The sequence below is a fragment of the Thamnophis elegans genome, chromosome 13, assembly GCF_009769535.1.
Source record: "Thamnophis elegans isolate rThaEle1 chromosome 13, rThaEle1.pri, whole genome shotgun sequence".
In the NCBI taxonomy this organism is placed as follows: domain Eukaryota; kingdom Metazoa; phylum Chordata; class Lepidosauria; order Squamata; family Colubridae; genus Thamnophis; species Thamnophis elegans.
Genome location: NC_045553.1, coordinates 13,417,589 through 13,435,935, shown reverse-complemented (window position 1 = coordinate 13,435,935; position 18,347 = coordinate 13,417,589). Strand labels below are relative to the sequence as shown.

Below are 18,347 nucleotides of genomic sequence, written 5' to 3'. Positions count from 1 at the left end.
GTGAACTCATTCTACCTAGAATTTAAAAACAGCCTTGTTCCTAATTAGCTGCCATCAACCGCTGCTGTTTGTTAGCTTAATGGAGTGTAAAACTGCCCAGTTAATTGTTTCTTCCCTCCCCTTCCACTCTCCTAATGCTTTTTTTTTTTTTAAGAAGAGGGTGGTTTATAGTTTTGTTAGCATCACTGCTTTTGAGCTTCCCTGTTGGCAGCCGAGGGATGCTTGATTTGAAAAGACACAATGCAATTTGCCCTTCTTTGTAACAACAAGGGTGGCATGGCAGAACAGGTTTGAGTGGCCAGGTGGCTTCCATTTGGCTGAAGACAACCTGCGAGATGGCTTGTATCGCATTTCCGTTTGAAAAGAGCACTTCACATGGCTAAAAGCACCTCCTCCTCCCAAGAAAGGCACACCGGGGCAAGATTCAAAAAGGCAGAGAGATAATACAGGTGGTCCTCATTTAGTGGCGACAGTTTGCCACCACAGCAGTGAGAAAAAAGTAACTTGGCAACCTGTCCTTGCCTTGATAACTTGTGTAGGTCTGTTAAACAAAGGAAAGTGTCAGATTTCCTAAAAATGCCCTAATTGATTCATAAGTGGTGTGAGTGATTCATAATTGATTTGTAACAGGTGTTGTGGCCCATCAGTGGCCAGTGGAGCTGGTGGCAGACTCAGACAGGGATGAGCTTGGGAAGGAACATGGGCCAGTCCTGGAGTTTGGGGAAGGCTTTGATGAGGGCTCCGTGTTGGAGGCAGAGATGGGCTAGGGCCACCCAACAGTTATCAGCTACCTTCAGAGTCGGACATCAGTGAGGCAGAAGAACAGCTGGAGCCTGTTCCCAGTGTGCGCATGCGCAGAGTTGCCAGGAGACGAGAACAGCTAAGGAACAAGGGCTGACTCAGGAGTAAAGGGATAGGTGGACGGTGAATGGCCCCTCCCATAGGGAATAAAAGAGGAGCAAAGGGGGAGTGGAGTTTTCAGGAGACCATTAGTTCATTCCTGCATTCTTGCCAAGTATTGTGGTGTCTGAAAAATATCTGCCTGGCCACTCCCCAGGCCTGATAAAAGTCGGTAATTGGGAACTCTCTTGAAAGACTGTGGGAGAGGAAAGACTTTGCTGGAGAGGAATTCACTGTCAATTAAATAAAAGGGATTTATCAGGACTCGGGCTCGGCTTCGTGCTGCTGGGGAAGCCTAGGTTGGAATAACAGGATCATGAGCCTAGCCATTTTTCACTCAGGGATTGTTTTGCTTAATGACCTATGGATGATGGTTGTTAAACAAGGACAATGTGTGGAAGAAAGCACAAGCAAAGAACCGTCCTTGGAAAACAAAACCCAGAGGTCAAATGATAGAAAGTAGAGTTGGTTTTCATATTACGACCTTCATTGGGACTGGAATTTCCATTGCTGATTTTATGACCATTTTTGTTTTTTGTTTGTTAAGCAAATCTGCAGTTGTTAAGTGAATCGTGTGGTTCTTAAGCCAATCCGGGTTCCTTCCATTGATTTTGCTTGTTGGAAGCCCTCTGAGAAGGTTGCAAATGGTGATCATGTGACCCCATTGGCAACGGTCATAAATCCGTACCGGTTGCCATTTTTAATTGTGATTGTGTGTCCACAGGGATGCTGCAATGGTTGAAAGGGCAAGGGCCAGTTGCAAGTCACTTTTTTCAAAGCCATTGCGATTTCAGAGGGTGGCTAAACAAATAGTTGTAAGTTGACTACCTGGATTTGCAAGCACCTTCCAACGGAGCACTTCAACACATGGGTTGCTTCAAAGGGGAGATCATTCAATCAGAACGGAGTTGGAAAGGATCTTGGAGAACTTCTAGTCTAGCTCAAGCAGGAGAACAGAGCAAAACAGAACAGAATAGAATAAGAATAGAATAGCTATTGGAATAGAATAGAATATGGAATGGAGTAGAATAGAATAGAGGAAACAATAGAATGGAATAAAGAATAGAATAGCTATTGGAATAGAATAGAATATGGAATGGAGTAGAATAGAATAGAATAGAATAGAAGAAACAATAGAATGGAATAAAGAATGGAATAGACTAGCTATTGGAATAGAATAGAATATGAAATGAGAATAGAATGGAGTAGAATAGAATAGGGAATATAATAAAGACTAGACTAGACTTTGGAGATCTTCTAGTCCAGCCCTACTCAAGCAGGAGAATCTATACTACTTCAGATAAGTGACTGTTTAGTCTCTTCTTAAAAACCTCCCCTGATGAAGTACCACAACTTCTGAATGCAAGCTGTTCCACTGGTTAATTGTCCTCACTGTCAGGAAGTTTCTCCTTAGTTTTAGGTTGCTTCTCTCCTTGATTAGTTCCCACCCACTGCTTCTTGTCCTGCCTTCAGGTGCTTTGGAGAATAGCTTGATTCCCTCTTCTTTGTGGTAGCCCCTGAGATATTGGAAGACTGCTTTCATGTCACCCCTAGTCCTTCTTTTCATCAAAGTAGACATATGCAGTTCCTGCAACTGTTCTTCATGTGTTTTAGTCTCTTTGGAAGGGTTTCACCCAACACTGATCTCGGAGTTTTGTTTGGTGGACCAAGGGGCACAATCTGTGCCACGGGATTAAGAACTGTTGAAATTCTCAATTTTTCAGGAAGTCCCGTTCCTTTTGGAATTATCTTTGGAGGCACGGATGTTAATGAAGATCCCAAAAGTGAGGAGAAGTTCCAAATTATGGAAAAGGTGTTGGATGAAGCCAGGTAAAGAAATATTACTCTTACTTCTCCCTATTGTTTTATCATGAATCAATCAACATCTATTTGGACCTTTGTCCCCAAATTGTTTTTTTTAAAAGACCACTGGACTATCTTAGTGTTTTCTTTGAAAGCATTTCGCTTCTCTTCCAAGAAGCTTATTCAGTTCTTGGATGAGAAGCAAAAACAAGAAAGTCCAGTTGCCTTTTTGGAAAAAAGCATCTTTGGGACAACCATGGCCTGGATGATTGAGAATCTCCATAGACTGTTTGGACCTTCCTTAGACTGGAGCAGAGGATCTATAAGTCAACCTTCTTCAAGACTTCGCCTTGGAAAGTTCTCAACTGTGGACATTTGGATGGTGGGATCTTACGATTCAGAGCCCATTTTGGCAAAGGCCCCAGTTTGGAGAACCTCTCTGGATGAGCCCCCCTGTCAGTCATATTCCTTTTAGGATCTTTGGCCTGCCACACACTCTCTCATTTTACTATGCTGTTTCATTAGTGGGGTGATTGGGAGGGGGAATAGTAAGGAGTAGAATTGTAGAATGTGTTGTAGTCAAAATAAAACATTCCTTTCTAGAAGCCCAAGGTCATTCTTTGTCTCTGCACCTCTGCACCTGACCGGAACTAGATGAGTGGAAATGCCAGTGTGGCAGAGGAAGATTGGACCATGTGATGGATTTGTGGGTGTGGGGACAAGATCATGTGTTGTAATATAGTTCAATCATGAACTTTCAACTGGGTGAAAACCTCAGGAAGCTTTCAGATTCGGGTTTCCACAGTTTGTACCAACATGTCTCTCTTATTAAATTGGAACTTTGATGAAAGCGATGCCTTGAACTCTGATTTAATTCTGGATATTTGGAACGCTGACAATTGCTAAAAATAGCCCCTTTGCTCTGAACATAAAGATCTTAAGTTGGGTTGTGTTTTTGACTCCATCAAAAAAAAAAGTCTGTCATGTTCAGAAGTACTTTCTTCTCCATGTCTCTAGGTTTGCTGTGTCCTTTACCGAAGCCATGAAAGAAGCAGCTGCAACGTATTGGGTAGGTGAGTCTTGGGGATGGAGGACATTTTTATTTTGCCTCTTTCTCTTTGTTTAATTTGCTTCCCCTTGGTTTTGAACCTTCTTGGTTTTGAGCTTGAAGTTCTTCTGCAAGGAGTTTGCTCACCTGGCTTAAATCATGCCAATCTTCCTCCTCCTCCTCCTCCTCCTCCTCCTCCTCCTCCTCCTCCTCTTCCTGGACCTTCTGTGGAAAAAACAGATGTGACGTTCTTGCGAAAAGACAGAATTGGTCCTCTTTGAAGCTACCTCTCCTCCTCCTCTTGATCTTCATCCTCATCATCAATGAAAAGATATCTCTTCTCCTCCTTTTCTTCTCCATTAACACCAGCATAACCTTGAGTGGGGAACACTCTTCCTCCTCCCTTCTGCCTGCTTCTCCTCTTCCTCCCCCTCCTCCTCATTAGGGATCTTCAAAGATAACAACAGATCTGACATTCATGTGAAAAGAGAGAAAATCATCTGAGACATATCCTCTTTTTGATCTTCTCTTCTTTTTCTTCTCCTTCTCCTTCTTTCTTCTTCTTCTTCCTCCCCCTCCTCTTCTTTTTCTTTCTTTCCTTCTTCTTCTTCTTCTTCTTCTTCTTTTTCTTCTTCTTCTTCTTCAAGGTATCTCTTCCTCTTTTCCTCCTCCTCCTCTTCTCCATCAACACAACAACTTGAATGGGAAACAGCCTTCCTTCTCTCCTCCTCCTCCTCTTCCACCACCACCACCACCTTGCACCACCACCTTCCCTCTGCCTTTCACTTTTCTCCTCTTGGCAAGCCACACCCCCAACTTCAATTTCTGCAAGCCTCATTCTATTCATTTCTGTGCTCCATCTGTACCTCCCTTTGGCCCACAAATCAGCTCCTCAACCTTGTAGCATTCAGCAACGCTAGCCAAACACCTGCAATTCCAAAGTACGACATTTTTTAGAACCGGGTGGACACAAAGGGGGCCTGCTAGGTTTGGGGGCTTATCTGTGCACTGGCAAACCAAGGTCAAGAGCCCTTGGGAACAGGACTGGCAACCTGAATGAAGGTAGAAAAACAAGGGTTATGGGTGGGAGAGTGAATTTAGGCTTGTGTCTGGCTTGAAAGCAGTAAAAAACGACAGATTTGATTCAGCAATGTTGGAGACTGGAGGAGAATTGCTTTTTGTGTAAATACAGTGTTTGATAGCAATCACAGACAGGCCTTTAATTTATTTCGATACCTTCAAAAAGAACTACTCTAGATAAGTGCCCTCCTCGGCTATGATTCTCTGCCTTGAAAACAAATTATGCCTCTTTTGTGGGCAACCTTCTTCCTTCCCCCCTCCGTCTCTCTGAATGGCAGCCTTCATTAAATGTTCTTGTTTCTTTTTTCTTCCTTTTGATTTTTTTTTTAAAAACCTCTGCAATGATGGCAGTGGGAGTTTGTCATTTGCCCAGGAAGACAAATAAGTCTAATAAAAGATAGAAAAATAGTGCTGGAGAATGACTCTCTCTCTTTCTCTCTTTTTCTTTCTCTCTCATTCTCTTCCTCTCTCTCTCTCTCTCTCTTTCTCTCTCTGACTCTCATTCATTCTCTCTCTTTCTCTCTCCTTCTCTCTTTCTCCTTCCCTTTCTCTCCCTTTCTCTCTCATTCTCTCTGTTTCTCTCGCCTTCCTTTTCTCTCCCTCTTTCTCTTTTTCTCTCTCTTTTTCTCTCTTTTTCTCTTTCATTCTCTCTCTTTCTCTCTTCTCTCATTCTTCTTCCCTTTCTTTCCCCCGTCTCTCTTATTTTCTCTGTTTCTCTCTCTTTCTCCTTCCCTTTCTCTCTCTGTCTCTCTTTCATTCTCTCTCTTTCTCTCTCCTCTTCTCTCTTTCTCCTTTCCTTTCTCCCTCTTTCGCACTCATTCTCTCTGTTTCTCTCTCCTTCCCTTTCTCTCCCTCTTTCCCTTTCTCTCTCTCTTTTTCTCTCTTTCTCCCTTTCATTCTCTCTCTTTCTCTCTTCTCTCATTCTTCTTCCCTTTCTTTCCCTCTTTCCCTCTCTTGTATTCTCCCTGTTTCTCTCTCCTCCTTCTCTCCCTCTTTCTCTCTCTCTCTCTCTGTTTCTCTTTCTTCCTACCTTTCTCTCCCTCTTTCTTTCTCTTATCTCTCCCCCCCTTTCTCTCTCTCATCCCTTTCTCTCTCCTTCCCTTTCTCTCCCTCTCTTCTCTTTTTCTCTCTCTCTTAAAAATCTGCTTCGCTAAAAACCTGATAAGTGTATCAAGTTACAGAAATTGATTGCTGCATACCATAAATATTGATTGAAGCTCATTGAGGGCTGCCTGCTCTGATTAGCTCCTGACGTCACCCGACCAGCTGCTTTTTAAAAGAGGTAATTTTAGCCAAAAATCTAGGCAGCTTCACCTTCTTGGCTGTGTCTTTTAGACTGCCCAGTTTTTAAAGCCAGCATTGAGATCTTTATTTATTCCTTCTTTTCCTTGAATGTATTTCTGAACGGCCTGCATAGGGTCAAAGCCCAAAGTGAAAAGAAAAACAGTTCTCAACTTACAACCATTCTTTGTCCCTTCTAACTCTGTTATTCTATTAACAGGACTAGAACAGGGGTGTCGAACTCAAGGCCTATGGGCTGAATCTGCCCCAAAGGGTGCTTAAATTCCATCCATTGTTTCCTTGGAGGTCATCTAGTCCAATCCCCCCCCCCGGCCCAAGCAGGAGACCCTATACCGTTTCTGACAGATGGCAGTCCGATTTCTTCTTGAAAGCTTCCAGTGAAGGTTGCTTCTCTCTTGGATTAGTTTCCAGCCATTGTTTCTTGTCCTGCCCTCTGTTGCTTTGGTGAATAATTTGACTCCCTCTTCTTTGGGGCAGCCCCTCAAATACTGGAATACTGGTATCATGTCCCCCCTAGTCCTTCTTTTCTCTAGACTAGCCAAACCCAAATCCTACAGCTGTTCTTCATATGTTTCAGTCTCCAGGCCTTTGGTCATCTTGGTTGCTCTTCTCCGAACTTTTTCCAAAGTCTATTTGGGTCTAATAATTTTCCACCTGCCTGAATGGAGGGACTATATATAGAGAAGGGGTCCCCAAACTTGGCAACTTTAAGATTTGTGGACTTCAACTCCCAGAATTCTCCAGCTGGCTGGAGAATTCTGGGAGTTGAAGTCCACAAGCCTTAAAGTTGCCAAGTTTGAAGACCTCTGATATAGAGGATACAGACCTTCCTTTTAAGAGGGGTGACTGGGGTGGGGTGGGGTAGGGGGTGCTATGGGGGGGGGGAAGGCAAGGGATCCTGATGAAATGAGGGGAGCAACCAGGATGTATCTTGCAGACAAAAGACTCTTGTTTGTTTCTTTTTGTTTTGCCTCTCTTTGCACACATTTAGAATAGCAATCTTTGAAATGTGAACTATTTTGCAAAAGATTGCCTTGCCCCTTTAGTTAGAGTAATTAACTATATTTCCCCTGTGTTTTCTTGTTTTTTGTTTTTATTAATTTGCAAAGCCTCAAAGCAGGAACAAAATCTGTGTCCAGGCTCAAGGTAAGTATTTTTTTTCAAAATCCTCTTTCTGCCCCCTGGAGAACGATTTCCTCTTTCTGTCTGTTTTCCAAATGGGAACCAACCACCTGCTTCCCTCCAAGCCTCTTATGGTTTTTTGGGTTGGGGTTTTTTTTGGGGGGGGGTGTTAGGTAAGTTCCCCGTTGGGAGAGCGAGTACGTTCAGAGAAGCATTGTGAGAGGAGTAGACTGCATTTCATAGACCAGAAAACATAGTTTGTTCCATCCAACCAAGTTATCATTGATAGGCTTGATGATGGGTCGCTCGCCATCTTCCCCAGGATAGTAACAATCACTACAATAAACAGCTGTCTGTATATGGTATTGTGTATCAACACCAACTCTCCTTTAGCTACGTCTGGTACACTCTGGGCCCATAACCAGTGTTAGGTAAGCTCCCTGTTGGGAGAGTACGTTCAGAGAAGCGTTGTGAGAGTTGTGTTGGAGAACACACAAACCAGCATACAGAGACACTGCAGTTTAAATAGGCTTTTACTTTACTAGAGGTATCAGCGTCCATCAAACAGTCCAAGCCATACATGGATAAGAGAGTCAGTCATCAATGTCTTTCAGTTAAGGGATAATCCAAATAACATAGTCCATAAATATACAAACAGTCCGGTACTCAAAGTTTGCTAGCTGTTGCAGAACTTACAATAGCTCACGGCACTTTCTAACAGCCAGCTTCCAAAACACTCAGATCAGATCAGCCCAGCATCTAACAAACAGAGAGTTAACAGTCGTTCTGGCTCCCTCTTATGGCCGATTGAGGAAAACAGCAACCAATCACATTTTACAGTATGATTTAAAGAAACAGGCACAACATTGCTATATGATTTATATATTGCCAACCCAACCGTTAGATTATATTCCTAACAGGTTTTGCATAAAAACAAGAAGAAAATGAACCTGCCATCTCTTGTTTTAAGGATTAGATAGGAGAGATCAAAGAAAGAAGAACCATAAGATGTAACTTTGGAAAGAGGTTAAAATATATTTGTACTTTTAACAGCTGTGGACAAGAGTAGAAGGCTCTTTCTTTCCTTTCTTTCTTTGTCTCTCTCTCCCTCTTTCCTCTTTCTTTTTCTTTCTTTCCTTCCTTTCTTTCTGTCTTTTTCCTCTTTCTCTCTCTCTCTCCTCCTCTTTCCTTTTTGTTTCCTTCCTTCCTTCTTTCTTTTTTTCCTTCTCTTTCTTTCCCCCTCCTTCCTTCCTTTCCTCCCTCCCTCCTTTTTCTTTTTTCTTCTTTCTTTCTGTCTTTCTTTCTTTTGTTTCCATTCTTTCTTTCCTTTCTTCTTTCTTTTTCCCTTCCCTCCTTTCCTTCCTTCCCTCCCTCTTTTTCTTTTTTCTTTTCTTTCTTTTCTTTCTTTCTTTTCTTTCCCCCTCCCTCATTTCCTTTTTTTTCTTTTTTCTTTCCTGCTTTCCTGCTTTTTTTTACTTGCACTTTTTGGCTTTTTCTTTGAGTTCTTTCATCTTCTTTTTTCTTTCTTGTATTACTTTGTGTTGGTTTTTATTTCCTTGTTTAAAGGTTTGATGTGCACGTTTGATTTTTCCCTCATTCTCTTTTTTTCTTCCTTACTTTCTATTAGTTTGTCTTCATTTTTATCTTCTTGTTTAAAAGTTTCTATTAAAAAAATGATAGACCAAATGAAAACAACCTGCTGAAAATCTTGCCCTGGGTTGCTTTTGGAGGGGAGCTGAACGCATGACCCCAAATTTGCTCTCATTTATAGGGATCGTGAGCCTTCCAAATAGGCAGCATAACTGGGCCGAATTTCTGCAGAGGGCAGGTAAGAATGCATACAAGCGTGAAATGTCCCAGAATTTTTAGTAAAAGTCTTTCTGAACACAAATCTCTTTCTCTTTGGAGATCTGGGAAGGGAGCGGAAGGGAGAGGAAGGAAGGGAAAGGAAGGGAAGAAAAGGGGGTGAGGGAAAAGAAAGGAGAAAGGAAAGGAATGGAGGTAAATGGATTAGGGACAAAATAAATGAATGAGAAAGTAAGAGAAGGGAAAGGAAAGGAAAAGAGAGGAAAGGAGGTGAATGGATGGGAAAGAGAATAAATGAATGGGAAGGAAAGGAAAGGAAGGTGGACAGAGAGAAGGGATTAAATAGATAGGGAAAGGAAAGAAAGGGGAGGAAAGGAGGTAAATGGATGGGAAAGAGAATAAATGAATGGGAACGAAAGGAAAGAAAAGGAAGGTGGGAGGAAAGGGAAAGAGGAAGATGGGAGGGGATTGAAGAAAAGGAGGAGAATGGAAGGAAAGAAAAGGAGGAAAGGGAAGGGGTTAAATGGATGGGGAAAGGAAAAGAAAAGAAATAAATGAAGAAGGAGAAGAAAAGAGAGGGAAAAGAAAGAGAAGGAAAAATGTCCAGGAAACCATCACAGTTTAAACAGAATTCCTCCGTACCATGCCTGCCCCATCCCCTTGCCATTTCACTGAGGCAAACCTGGGGAATTGAACCCAGAGCCTCTTTTTCAACCCGGGGAAAGCAGATTGTTTAGCAGTAAAAGAAAGGATTTTAAGGTTTTCCCTCTGAAAGTTCTGCAAAAGAGCTCGTACATTCCTCCCTCCTCCCTCAGCCGGTTGGGTACTTTATTCATTCCCACCCCGCGCAAACTTTATCCTGGAGTCACACCTCCGTTGGGCCTTGTGGCTTGGCCCACGAATTGCACCCTCCAAGCTGTCAGCAATTCGAGGACCGAGAAGCCTGGAAGACTTTCCCTTCAAGCTGAGCGCTGGTGACAAGTAGATAATAAAAAATTTCCATAGAGTGTGTCACAGACGGCTTCGCCTCCCCTCCGCCAATCCTGGCGACTCCCTTGGTTTGCCGAACCAGAGACGGCTTCTTTTGGAAGGTAGAAAAGCACTAAGCACAAATCAGAAAGGATGTTGAAGAATCCTTCATTGTTTTGTATTTTGGCAGGAGGCTATTGTGGCTCAGGGGCTAAGACACTGAGCTTGTCGATCAGAAAGATTGGTGGTTGGGCGGTTCGAATCCCTACTGCCGCGTAACGGAGGGAGCTCCCATGACTTGTCCCGGCTTCTGCCAACCTAACAGTTCGAAAGTCCATAAAATGCAAGTAGAAAAATAGGAACCAGCTGCCTTTGGAAGTTATGGGGGCTTCATCACTTGAGACTTTAAAGAAGAGACTTTTGTCAGAAATGGTGTAGGATCCCCTGCTTGGGTGGGGGGGTTGACTAGATGACCTACAAGGTCCCTTCCAACTCTGTTAATCTGTAATCAACAGAAATCTTGGTGTCCCCTTCCAGGCTGATGGGAGTTGTAGTGACGGGTACCACTCCGTCATCCTTAGGGGGGAAGACGCAAAACGTTGCAAATTGATCCCCCAAGTTTGCCTATCATTCATAAGTCCTCAACAACCACAGTTTGTTTCCTGACAATTCCAAGTTACAGAGGGCACCAAAAAAGGAACTTATGTGACCATCTTCCACACTTACGACTGTTGCAGCCTCTCCCAGAAGTCCCGTGGTCAAAATCCCTACTTACTCCTATTTACAACGGTTGGCTGCGTCTCGTGATACCCTTTTGCGTCCTTCTGAGGTGGGGGGGGGTGTAAAGCCAGATTCACTTAACGACCATGTTAGTAACTTCACCACTGCAGGGATTTGCTTAACAACGGTGGCCAGATGGGTTGTAAATTGAGGCAAAGGTCACTTATCAAATGTCTCCCTTGGCAGCAGAAATATTTGGGCTCCATTTGCGGTCGTAAGTCGAGGAGCCACCTATATTTGAGGAGAATATTTAGTAGACATGGGAAAGGGCGGGTGGGGGAAGCTTTGAAATACTCACAGGTTGCATTGCGTTGCGTTGCTACGCTTTTGTGAAGGACGGCAAAGAAAAAATACGAAAAGGTCAGCCCGCCGCAAAGAATTCCTTGTTTTTTTGAAAAATGCAGCTTTTCACTGCTGTGAATACAGTTAACAAGTTACCTCCACAGAAGGAGAAGGAGGAGAAGAAGGGGGAAAAAATCAACGTAGGTTAAAATTGGAAATGGTTTAGACCTCCGCGGAATATTAAAATTGCATTAAGGGTAATTTTTGCTTCTTTACATTATCAAGCAGAATGGCTCGGTGTTTTATGGAGCACTAAGGGATATTTTGATTATGAATCTTGTTATTCCTCTCTCTCTCTTCCAACCCTTCTTTTCTTTTCAGCTCCTGTTTGTTAATTGAGCTATTTTTTCCTTTTCTTCTTTTTTCCCCCCTTTCACGTTTCCTTTCACTCGCCTTCTGTCGTCTGCTACTTTGTAGCGTCGCCTGGTTCCGACTGGAGCTTAATGAGGCGTTTGCAAATTCTAGAGGAAAGCAGAGCCATACACACACACACACACACACACACACACACACACACACTTTCTCTCTCTTTCTCTCCCTCTCTCCTCTTTCTCTCCTTTTCTCTCTCTTTCTCTCCTCTCTCCTTTCTCTCTCTCTCCTTTTCTCTCTTTTTTCCTTTCTCACTTTCTTTCTCTCCTTTTCTCTCTCTTTCTCTCCTCTCTCCTTTTTCTCTCCCTCCTTTTCTCTCTTTCCTTTCTTTCTCTTTCTCTTCTCTCCCTTTCTCTTTTTCTCTTCTCTTTCTCTTTTTCTCTCTCTCCTTTCTCTCTTTCTTTTCTTTCTCTCTTCTCCTTTCTCTCTCTCTCTCCTTTTCTCTTTCTCTTCCCTCCCTCCCTCCCTCCCTCTCTTTCCAGATTGGGTTTTAATTTCCAGAAAGCAATATTACAAGCCTGGCCACTGCCTCCCCCCCCCCCCACTCCTCTGGTGATATTTAGGAGAGATGAAGAGACAGCATTGGCGGTGCTGGTTTTAGATTACTGATCATCCCCCCCCCCCGCCCCCCCCGGTTTTATGCCAATTTTGAAATAGATTGCAGAGATTGTTTTTTAAAAAACGAAGTGGTGGACAGGGGAAACAGCCATCGAAGCCTTTCCCTTTTTTTTGCTTTTTTTCTTGTTTAAAAGGTCACTGCAGGGAGAGAGACGGAAAAACCATAAAAACAGAGGATGGTCGTATCGTTTCCAGTTCAATTCTTTTTGCCAAAAAAAAAAAAAAAAGTTTAAAAATATCCCCTGAATTACTTGCAGCATCTACTGCGGATGGAGACATCAATAAAGCTGCTGGAACTAGCAGCCTCGTTTTTTGTAACCTTTGGTGTTCTGAAGTCCTTGAGTTACGACCATATTGAGCCCAGCTGTTACAGTCGTCCATTGTTCACCGTCATAACGCATGATCGACAATGATTTTACGTTGGGGTTTTTTTGTTTCTTTGTGGCGGTCGTTAAGTGAACGCCGTAAAGCAAACGGCCGGGAGTGCGGTCGTGTCCTGGTCGTGAAGTGGACACAGCGGTTGTAAGTGCGAACCCATTGATTGGCAGGGGAAGGGTTTCGCCGAAAACTAAGATTAACTGAACGGGTTTTTGGCAAAAGCCATTGGGCAAATTGAGTCGCAGGACCGCGGGAATCTCCAGACTGACGTTAAGTGTGGTTGTGTTGCTGAACCCTCCCAAGTGTGATCACATGACTGTGGCAGCAGGGATGGGATTCAGAAAATTTATCAACTGGTTCTCTGCCCAGTTGCTGGGTGGGCGTGGCCTACTCAGCCTCATGCGCCATGGCTAGGGAGGTAGTTTTCGTCCTCCGCAGGCTCCGGAGGCTTTCCTGGAGCTCCCAGGAAGGTGAAAATGGGCTCCCCGGGCTCCGGAGGCTGGAAACAGACCCATTACCAGACTTCCGGAACTTCCGGGAGGCCCGTTTTTTGCTCTCCCAGAGCCTTTACCTGGCATCCAAAATGGACCACATGGAGACTCCTGGGAGGGGCAGGGGCAAGTGGGAGTGGCCAGCCAGTCCTTGCGCTTATCGGTTCGGTGAACCACATGTCCAATTAGCATCCAGTTCGTCCGAACCAGCTGAATCCCACCCCTGAATGGGTGTGAGTGACTGCTGGAACTTCAGATCTGGGTTATAAACCCTCTCCCCCCCCCCATTTTTTTCCAAGTAGGTCGTAACTTCAAACGGTTGCTGAGTGACCAGTTGTAAGTCGAGGACTCCCTGTACAGCAGAAATTCTGGTGACAAGTTAGACCAGGGGTCGGCAACCTTAAACACTCAAAGAGCCAGAAATATCCTAAACTGGAAGCCCCCCTGTTGAATTCTGGAGCCGACTGGAAGTCCGGTTCCTCCACCATAGAGTCTCCTCCTAGCACGGCATCCTTTTTCCCCTACCTGTCCTAACCAAAAGCCCTATCAATTGTGGAGCCAACCAGAAAACCTGCCCCTTGCCATAGAGTCTCCTCTTGGCCTGCCGTGATCCCCCCCCCCAAAAAAAAACCCAGAATCTCCTCTCAAAATTGTGGCACCGAGCATCAACAGGGAGCCACAGCAGAGGGATGAAAGCAGATTGCTGACCCCTGGGTTAGGCTGAGGCAGGTTGGATTGGTTAATCTGAGCTGGTCATTCTGCCCTTGTTGATGCCACCATTGTTCTGTAGGAGAGAGGCTACTTAAAAAATTCCACTTCTACATTTAAGTGGTTAAAATCTATTTCAATTTCCCCTCATTCAAGTCATGGAGCCTCATTCTAACTATTTTCCTTGGGAAAAGGTGGCAAAATTTCTTGGCTTTTTTGATCTCTACAAAGCCTCCTTGAAGTTGTTTAGTTAGTTTAGTTTAGTTGAGTTTATTTATAGGCCGCCCTTTTCCCTGAGGGGACTCAGGGCGGCTAACAACTTGTATGGGAGGGGAAGACATACAATAACATAAAAACACAATATATAATTAAAACCAAGCAACATTCATACAACATTCGGGTGGGGGCGGACTATGGTCTTACCCCCAGGCCTGGCGGGATAGCCAGATCTTGAGGGCTGTGCGGAAGGTCTGAAGGGTGGTGAGGGTACGAATCTCCACGGGGAGATCGTTCCAGAGGGTCGGAGCTGCTACTGAAAAGGCTCTCCTCCGCGTAGTTGCCAGCCGGCACTGGCTGGCAGATGGCACTCGGAGGAGGCCTGAATGGCCTTCTGGTTAACTTTCCAAGATGGACTTTCCAGAAACTCTCTTGAAAAAGCACCTTTGCTTTTTCCAAGCAACATGGATGACTGAGAATCTCCATGTGTCCACGATGGACTAGTTCTCCAGGATATGGATGGTATAAGGCCTCCTCCCTTGGGTTGGACTAGAAGACTTCCATTTCCAAGGTCCCTTCCAGCCCTAGGAGTTTAGCCAAATATTGTTTTGAAACAATAGAAACAATGGAAAGAGAGAGAGAACATGAAAAAACTAGTTTCAGTAGATTGATTAATAGCACTTAGCAAGAATGCTTGGACTTATATACCGCTTCACAGAACTTTACAGCCCTCTCTAAGTGGTTTACAGAGTCAGCCTCTTTCCCCCAACAATCTGGCTCCTCATTATACTCACCTCGGAAGAATGGAAGGCTGAGTCAACCTTGAGCTTATCAGGATTGAACTGTTGGCAGTCAGCAGAATTAGCCTGCAATACTGCATTCTAACCACTACGCCATGATGGAGGGAGGGAGGGAGGGAGGGAGGGAAGGAAGGAAGGAAGGAATAGCAGTAGCAATAACACACTTAAGACTTATATACTGCTTTACAGTACTTTCCAGTCTTCTCTAACTGGTTTACAGAGGCAGCCTCTTACTCCCAACAATCTGGGTCCTCATTGTACCCACCTCGGAAGGATGGAAGGCTGAGTCAACCTTGAGTTGGTCAGGATCGAACCGCTGGCAGTCAGCACAATTAGATTGCAATACTGCATTTTAACTACTATGCCATCATGTAGGTAGGGAGGGAAAGAAGGAAAGAAGGAGAAAAGGAAGAGCAATAGCAATAACACTTAAGACATATACTGCTTCACAGTGCTTTACAACTCTCTCTAAGCAGTTTACAGAGTCAGCCTCTTGCCCCCAACAATCTGGGTCCTCATTTTACCCACCTCGGGAGGAGGGAAGGCTGAGTCAACCTTAAGCCCATAGGAATTGAACTGCTGGCAGCCGACAGAGTTAGCCTGCAATACTGCATTCTAATCACTGTACCACCACGGCTCCTAATAAGAGGGAAGGTGTTGGGTTGGAATCCACAATTTGACAAATTTCAAGATGGTTGGTTTGCTGACTTGGTGGGTCCTTGGCCCTTCTTTAATTTCCCGAGAAGTTCTGATCCTTTGAAACTTAAAAGGAGTTTCAATCATCCTTTCTCTACAGGGATTGCCCAGGACGACCAGAGTCTATACACCTTCCTGCTGATCTGTGGACTAAGGAGAGTCAAAGATCCGCTTTATCTGCTGGATGTTTTCTCAGGTCAACATTTTCCCATCCAACGTCTTCGCAATACATTTGGCATGGATGACCTTGCAAAGGGCCATCTTTCTGGATGACTGGGAGGCATAATTTGAGGAGGCAGGGGGGCCTGGAATGTGATGGATACAGCTGTTGTGTTCATCTGACCAGAGTTTGGGTTTTCTAACTTCTAAATTTTTCTAATTTTGTGTGTGTGGTTAGGGAGGCGCATTTGTCTTTTTACAACATCACTTGGTGCTATGGAATTAAGACCCTCAGAGCCTCAGAATTTTAGCACCACAGAATTTTTACCCCCCCCCCTCCAAATCTCTCAGATTTGTCTTGTTCTGGTTCTGATCAGGTCCATGTCCCACAAAAATCAAGATACAATGTGTTTTGTAATTAAATAACTTGGCCCTGGAGAAAAAGTGGAAATGTAAAAAAAAGATCTGGTGTTACAGGGCTCTTTGCAACAGATCTGAATGCAGAGTTTAGAGCAGAGTGCAGAGAAGAGCAACAAAGATGATTAGGAGATTGGAGACTAAAACATATGAGGAATGGTTGCAGGAACTGGATAGATCTAGTCTTATGAAAAGAAGGACAAGGGGTGACATGATAGCTGTCTTCCAATATCTCAGGGGTTTCCACAAAGAAGAGGGAATCAAACTATTCTCCAAAGCACCTGAGGGCAGGACAAGAAGCAAGGGGTGGAAACCATCCAAAGGCTCTTAGTGTATCAGTGAGCTGGGCAGCAAAATAAATTTAATCGAGCGATTAAAAAATAAGTAAATGGAGCCCTTTTTCTTTGAGGTTTTATAAATGATTTTATATAAGACAGGGTGAACATCAGACCGTTGGATTGAAGGGACAGCTCCGGAGATGACAGGGCACCAACTGTCATCCTTGGCCTATCTCTTTAATTGATCACATTAAATTAAAATTAATTTCATTGATTGAGTGGTCCATTTGCTCGCCCGACAAATCTGAATTCTCCAGGTTTATTCTTTTGTTTATTCACTTCCTGGAGCCGTTCGTCTTCAGCAACCAAGATGATTAGGGGATTGGAAGCTAAAACATATGAAGAACGGTTGCAGGAACTGAGTATGTCTAGTTTAATGAAAAGAAGGACTAGGGGAGACATGATAGCAGTCTTCCAATATCTCAGGCATTGCCACAAAGAAGAGGGAATCAAGCTATTCTCCAAAGCACCTGAGGACAAGAAGCAATGGGTGGTAACTAATGAAGGAGAGAAGCAACTTAGAACTAAGTGGAAATTTCCTGACAGTCAGAATAATCAATCAGTGGAACAACTTGCCTCCAGAAGTTGTGAATGCTCCAACACTGGAAGTTTTTAAGATGATGTTGCATAACTAACTGTCTGAAATGGGGTAGGGTTTCCTGCCTAAGCAGGGGGTTGGAGTAGAAGACCTCCAAGGTCCCTTCCAACTCTGTTATTCTATCTCAAGCAACTGACTCTGGACACCAAATATAAAACAATTAAAAAGAGTTACAGGATACTACAAAAATATATAGGGCAACCCAGAGGGGGAAAAAAATCCATTATAGGTGTCAATTTAGCCAGAAAACGGGCCTTGATACTTAGATTGATGCTACATTGGTGTAGGAAACGGTTTACTAATCAAAGGAGATATAACTCTTAATTGGTTGGCCATGGGAGATTTAGTTGAGGAATTACTCGTACTTTAGATCCTGGAGGAAGCTAAGAACTAACCAACAGCTGGTTGAAATGTTCCTTCTCAGGAACAGAATCGTCCACCATTTGGGTCCAATGTTTCTGTAGGCATCTCTGGTAACTTCCCACCTCAGCTGGACTAAAATAACAACTTGAAACTGCTTCACCCACCACCATCAAGACACCTTCTGTTGTGGCCTGTCAGCGGCCAGAGGAGTTGGCAGCAGATTCGGACAGTGAGGAGGTTGGGGAGGAAGATAGGCCAGTCCTGGAGTCTGGGGAAGGCTCTGATGAGGGCTCTGTGTTGGAGGCAGAGAGGAGGCCAGAGCCGTCTGACAGTTATCAGCTGCCTTCGGAGTCAGACATCAGTGGGGCAGATGAACAGCTGGAGCCTGTTCCCAGTGTACACATACGCAGAGTTGCCAGATGAAGGGAACAGCTAAAGAACAGAGTCGACTTGGGAGGAAGGCCACAGGTGGATGATGAATGGCCCCTCCCAGAGAACATAAAAGAGGAGTGAAAGGGGAGTGGAGTTTGCAGGAGACAATAAGTTCCCTTAATTGGTTCGTGACTCTCCAAGACTCCTTGTCAAGTTCTGCAGATATCAGCCTGGCAGCTTTCCAAGCCAGATAAGGTCTGTGACTAAATCCTCCCTTGAAAGACTTTGCTGGATGTGAATGGGCAGAATTAATAAAAGGGGTTTTTGTTGGGAAAAGGAGTTTGCTTCATGCTCTTGGGAAGCCTGGGTCAGAACATCTTCTGCCGCCAGTTATTGTTAGTCCATGTTACCATGCTTTAGTCTCACCTGAATTTTCATCTAACTAGAGTTCTCACCTGTTCACTTGACAGAGTGGCATCGGGAAGACTCCAGGGTACACCTGATCATTGTTGGACCTGCCGTAAGTTCTCTCCATGCCCCTATCACCACTATAAATGAACTCCATAGTCCATGCTCCTTGTTGTCCTTTCCTTCTCTTTCCTTCCATCTTTCCCAGCATTAAGCTTTTTCCAGAGAGCCAATTCTTTGCATAAGATTTATTTTATTTTATTT

General features: G+C 44.1%; 1 protein-coding gene across 3 annotated transcripts in view; it reads left to right on the top strand.

Annotated features, from left to right (window-relative positions):
• GLT1D1 (glycosyltransferase 1 domain containing 1) overlaps positions 1-18,347 on the top strand; it is a 40,718-nt gene that overhangs the window by 8,358 nt on the left and 14,013 nt on the right. The window contains exons 3-8 of one of the 3 annotated variants that reach the window (XM_032229896.1): positions 2,625-2,730; positions 3,721-3,772; positions 7,243-7,279; positions 9,027-9,083; positions 15,529-15,624; positions 18,146-18,195. In XM_032229896.1, the coding sequence (XP_032085787.1) occupies positions 2,625-2,730; positions 3,721-3,772; positions 7,243-7,279; positions 9,027-9,083; positions 15,529-15,624; positions 18,146-18,195 (398 nt within the window). Of the gene's footprint in view, positions 1-2,624; positions 2,731-3,720; positions 3,777-7,242; positions 7,280-9,026; positions 9,084-15,528; positions 15,625-18,145; positions 18,196-18,347 lie in introns of all 3 variants that reach the window. The other 2 variants (XM_032229898.1, XM_032229897.1) reach the window with 2 other exon arrangements.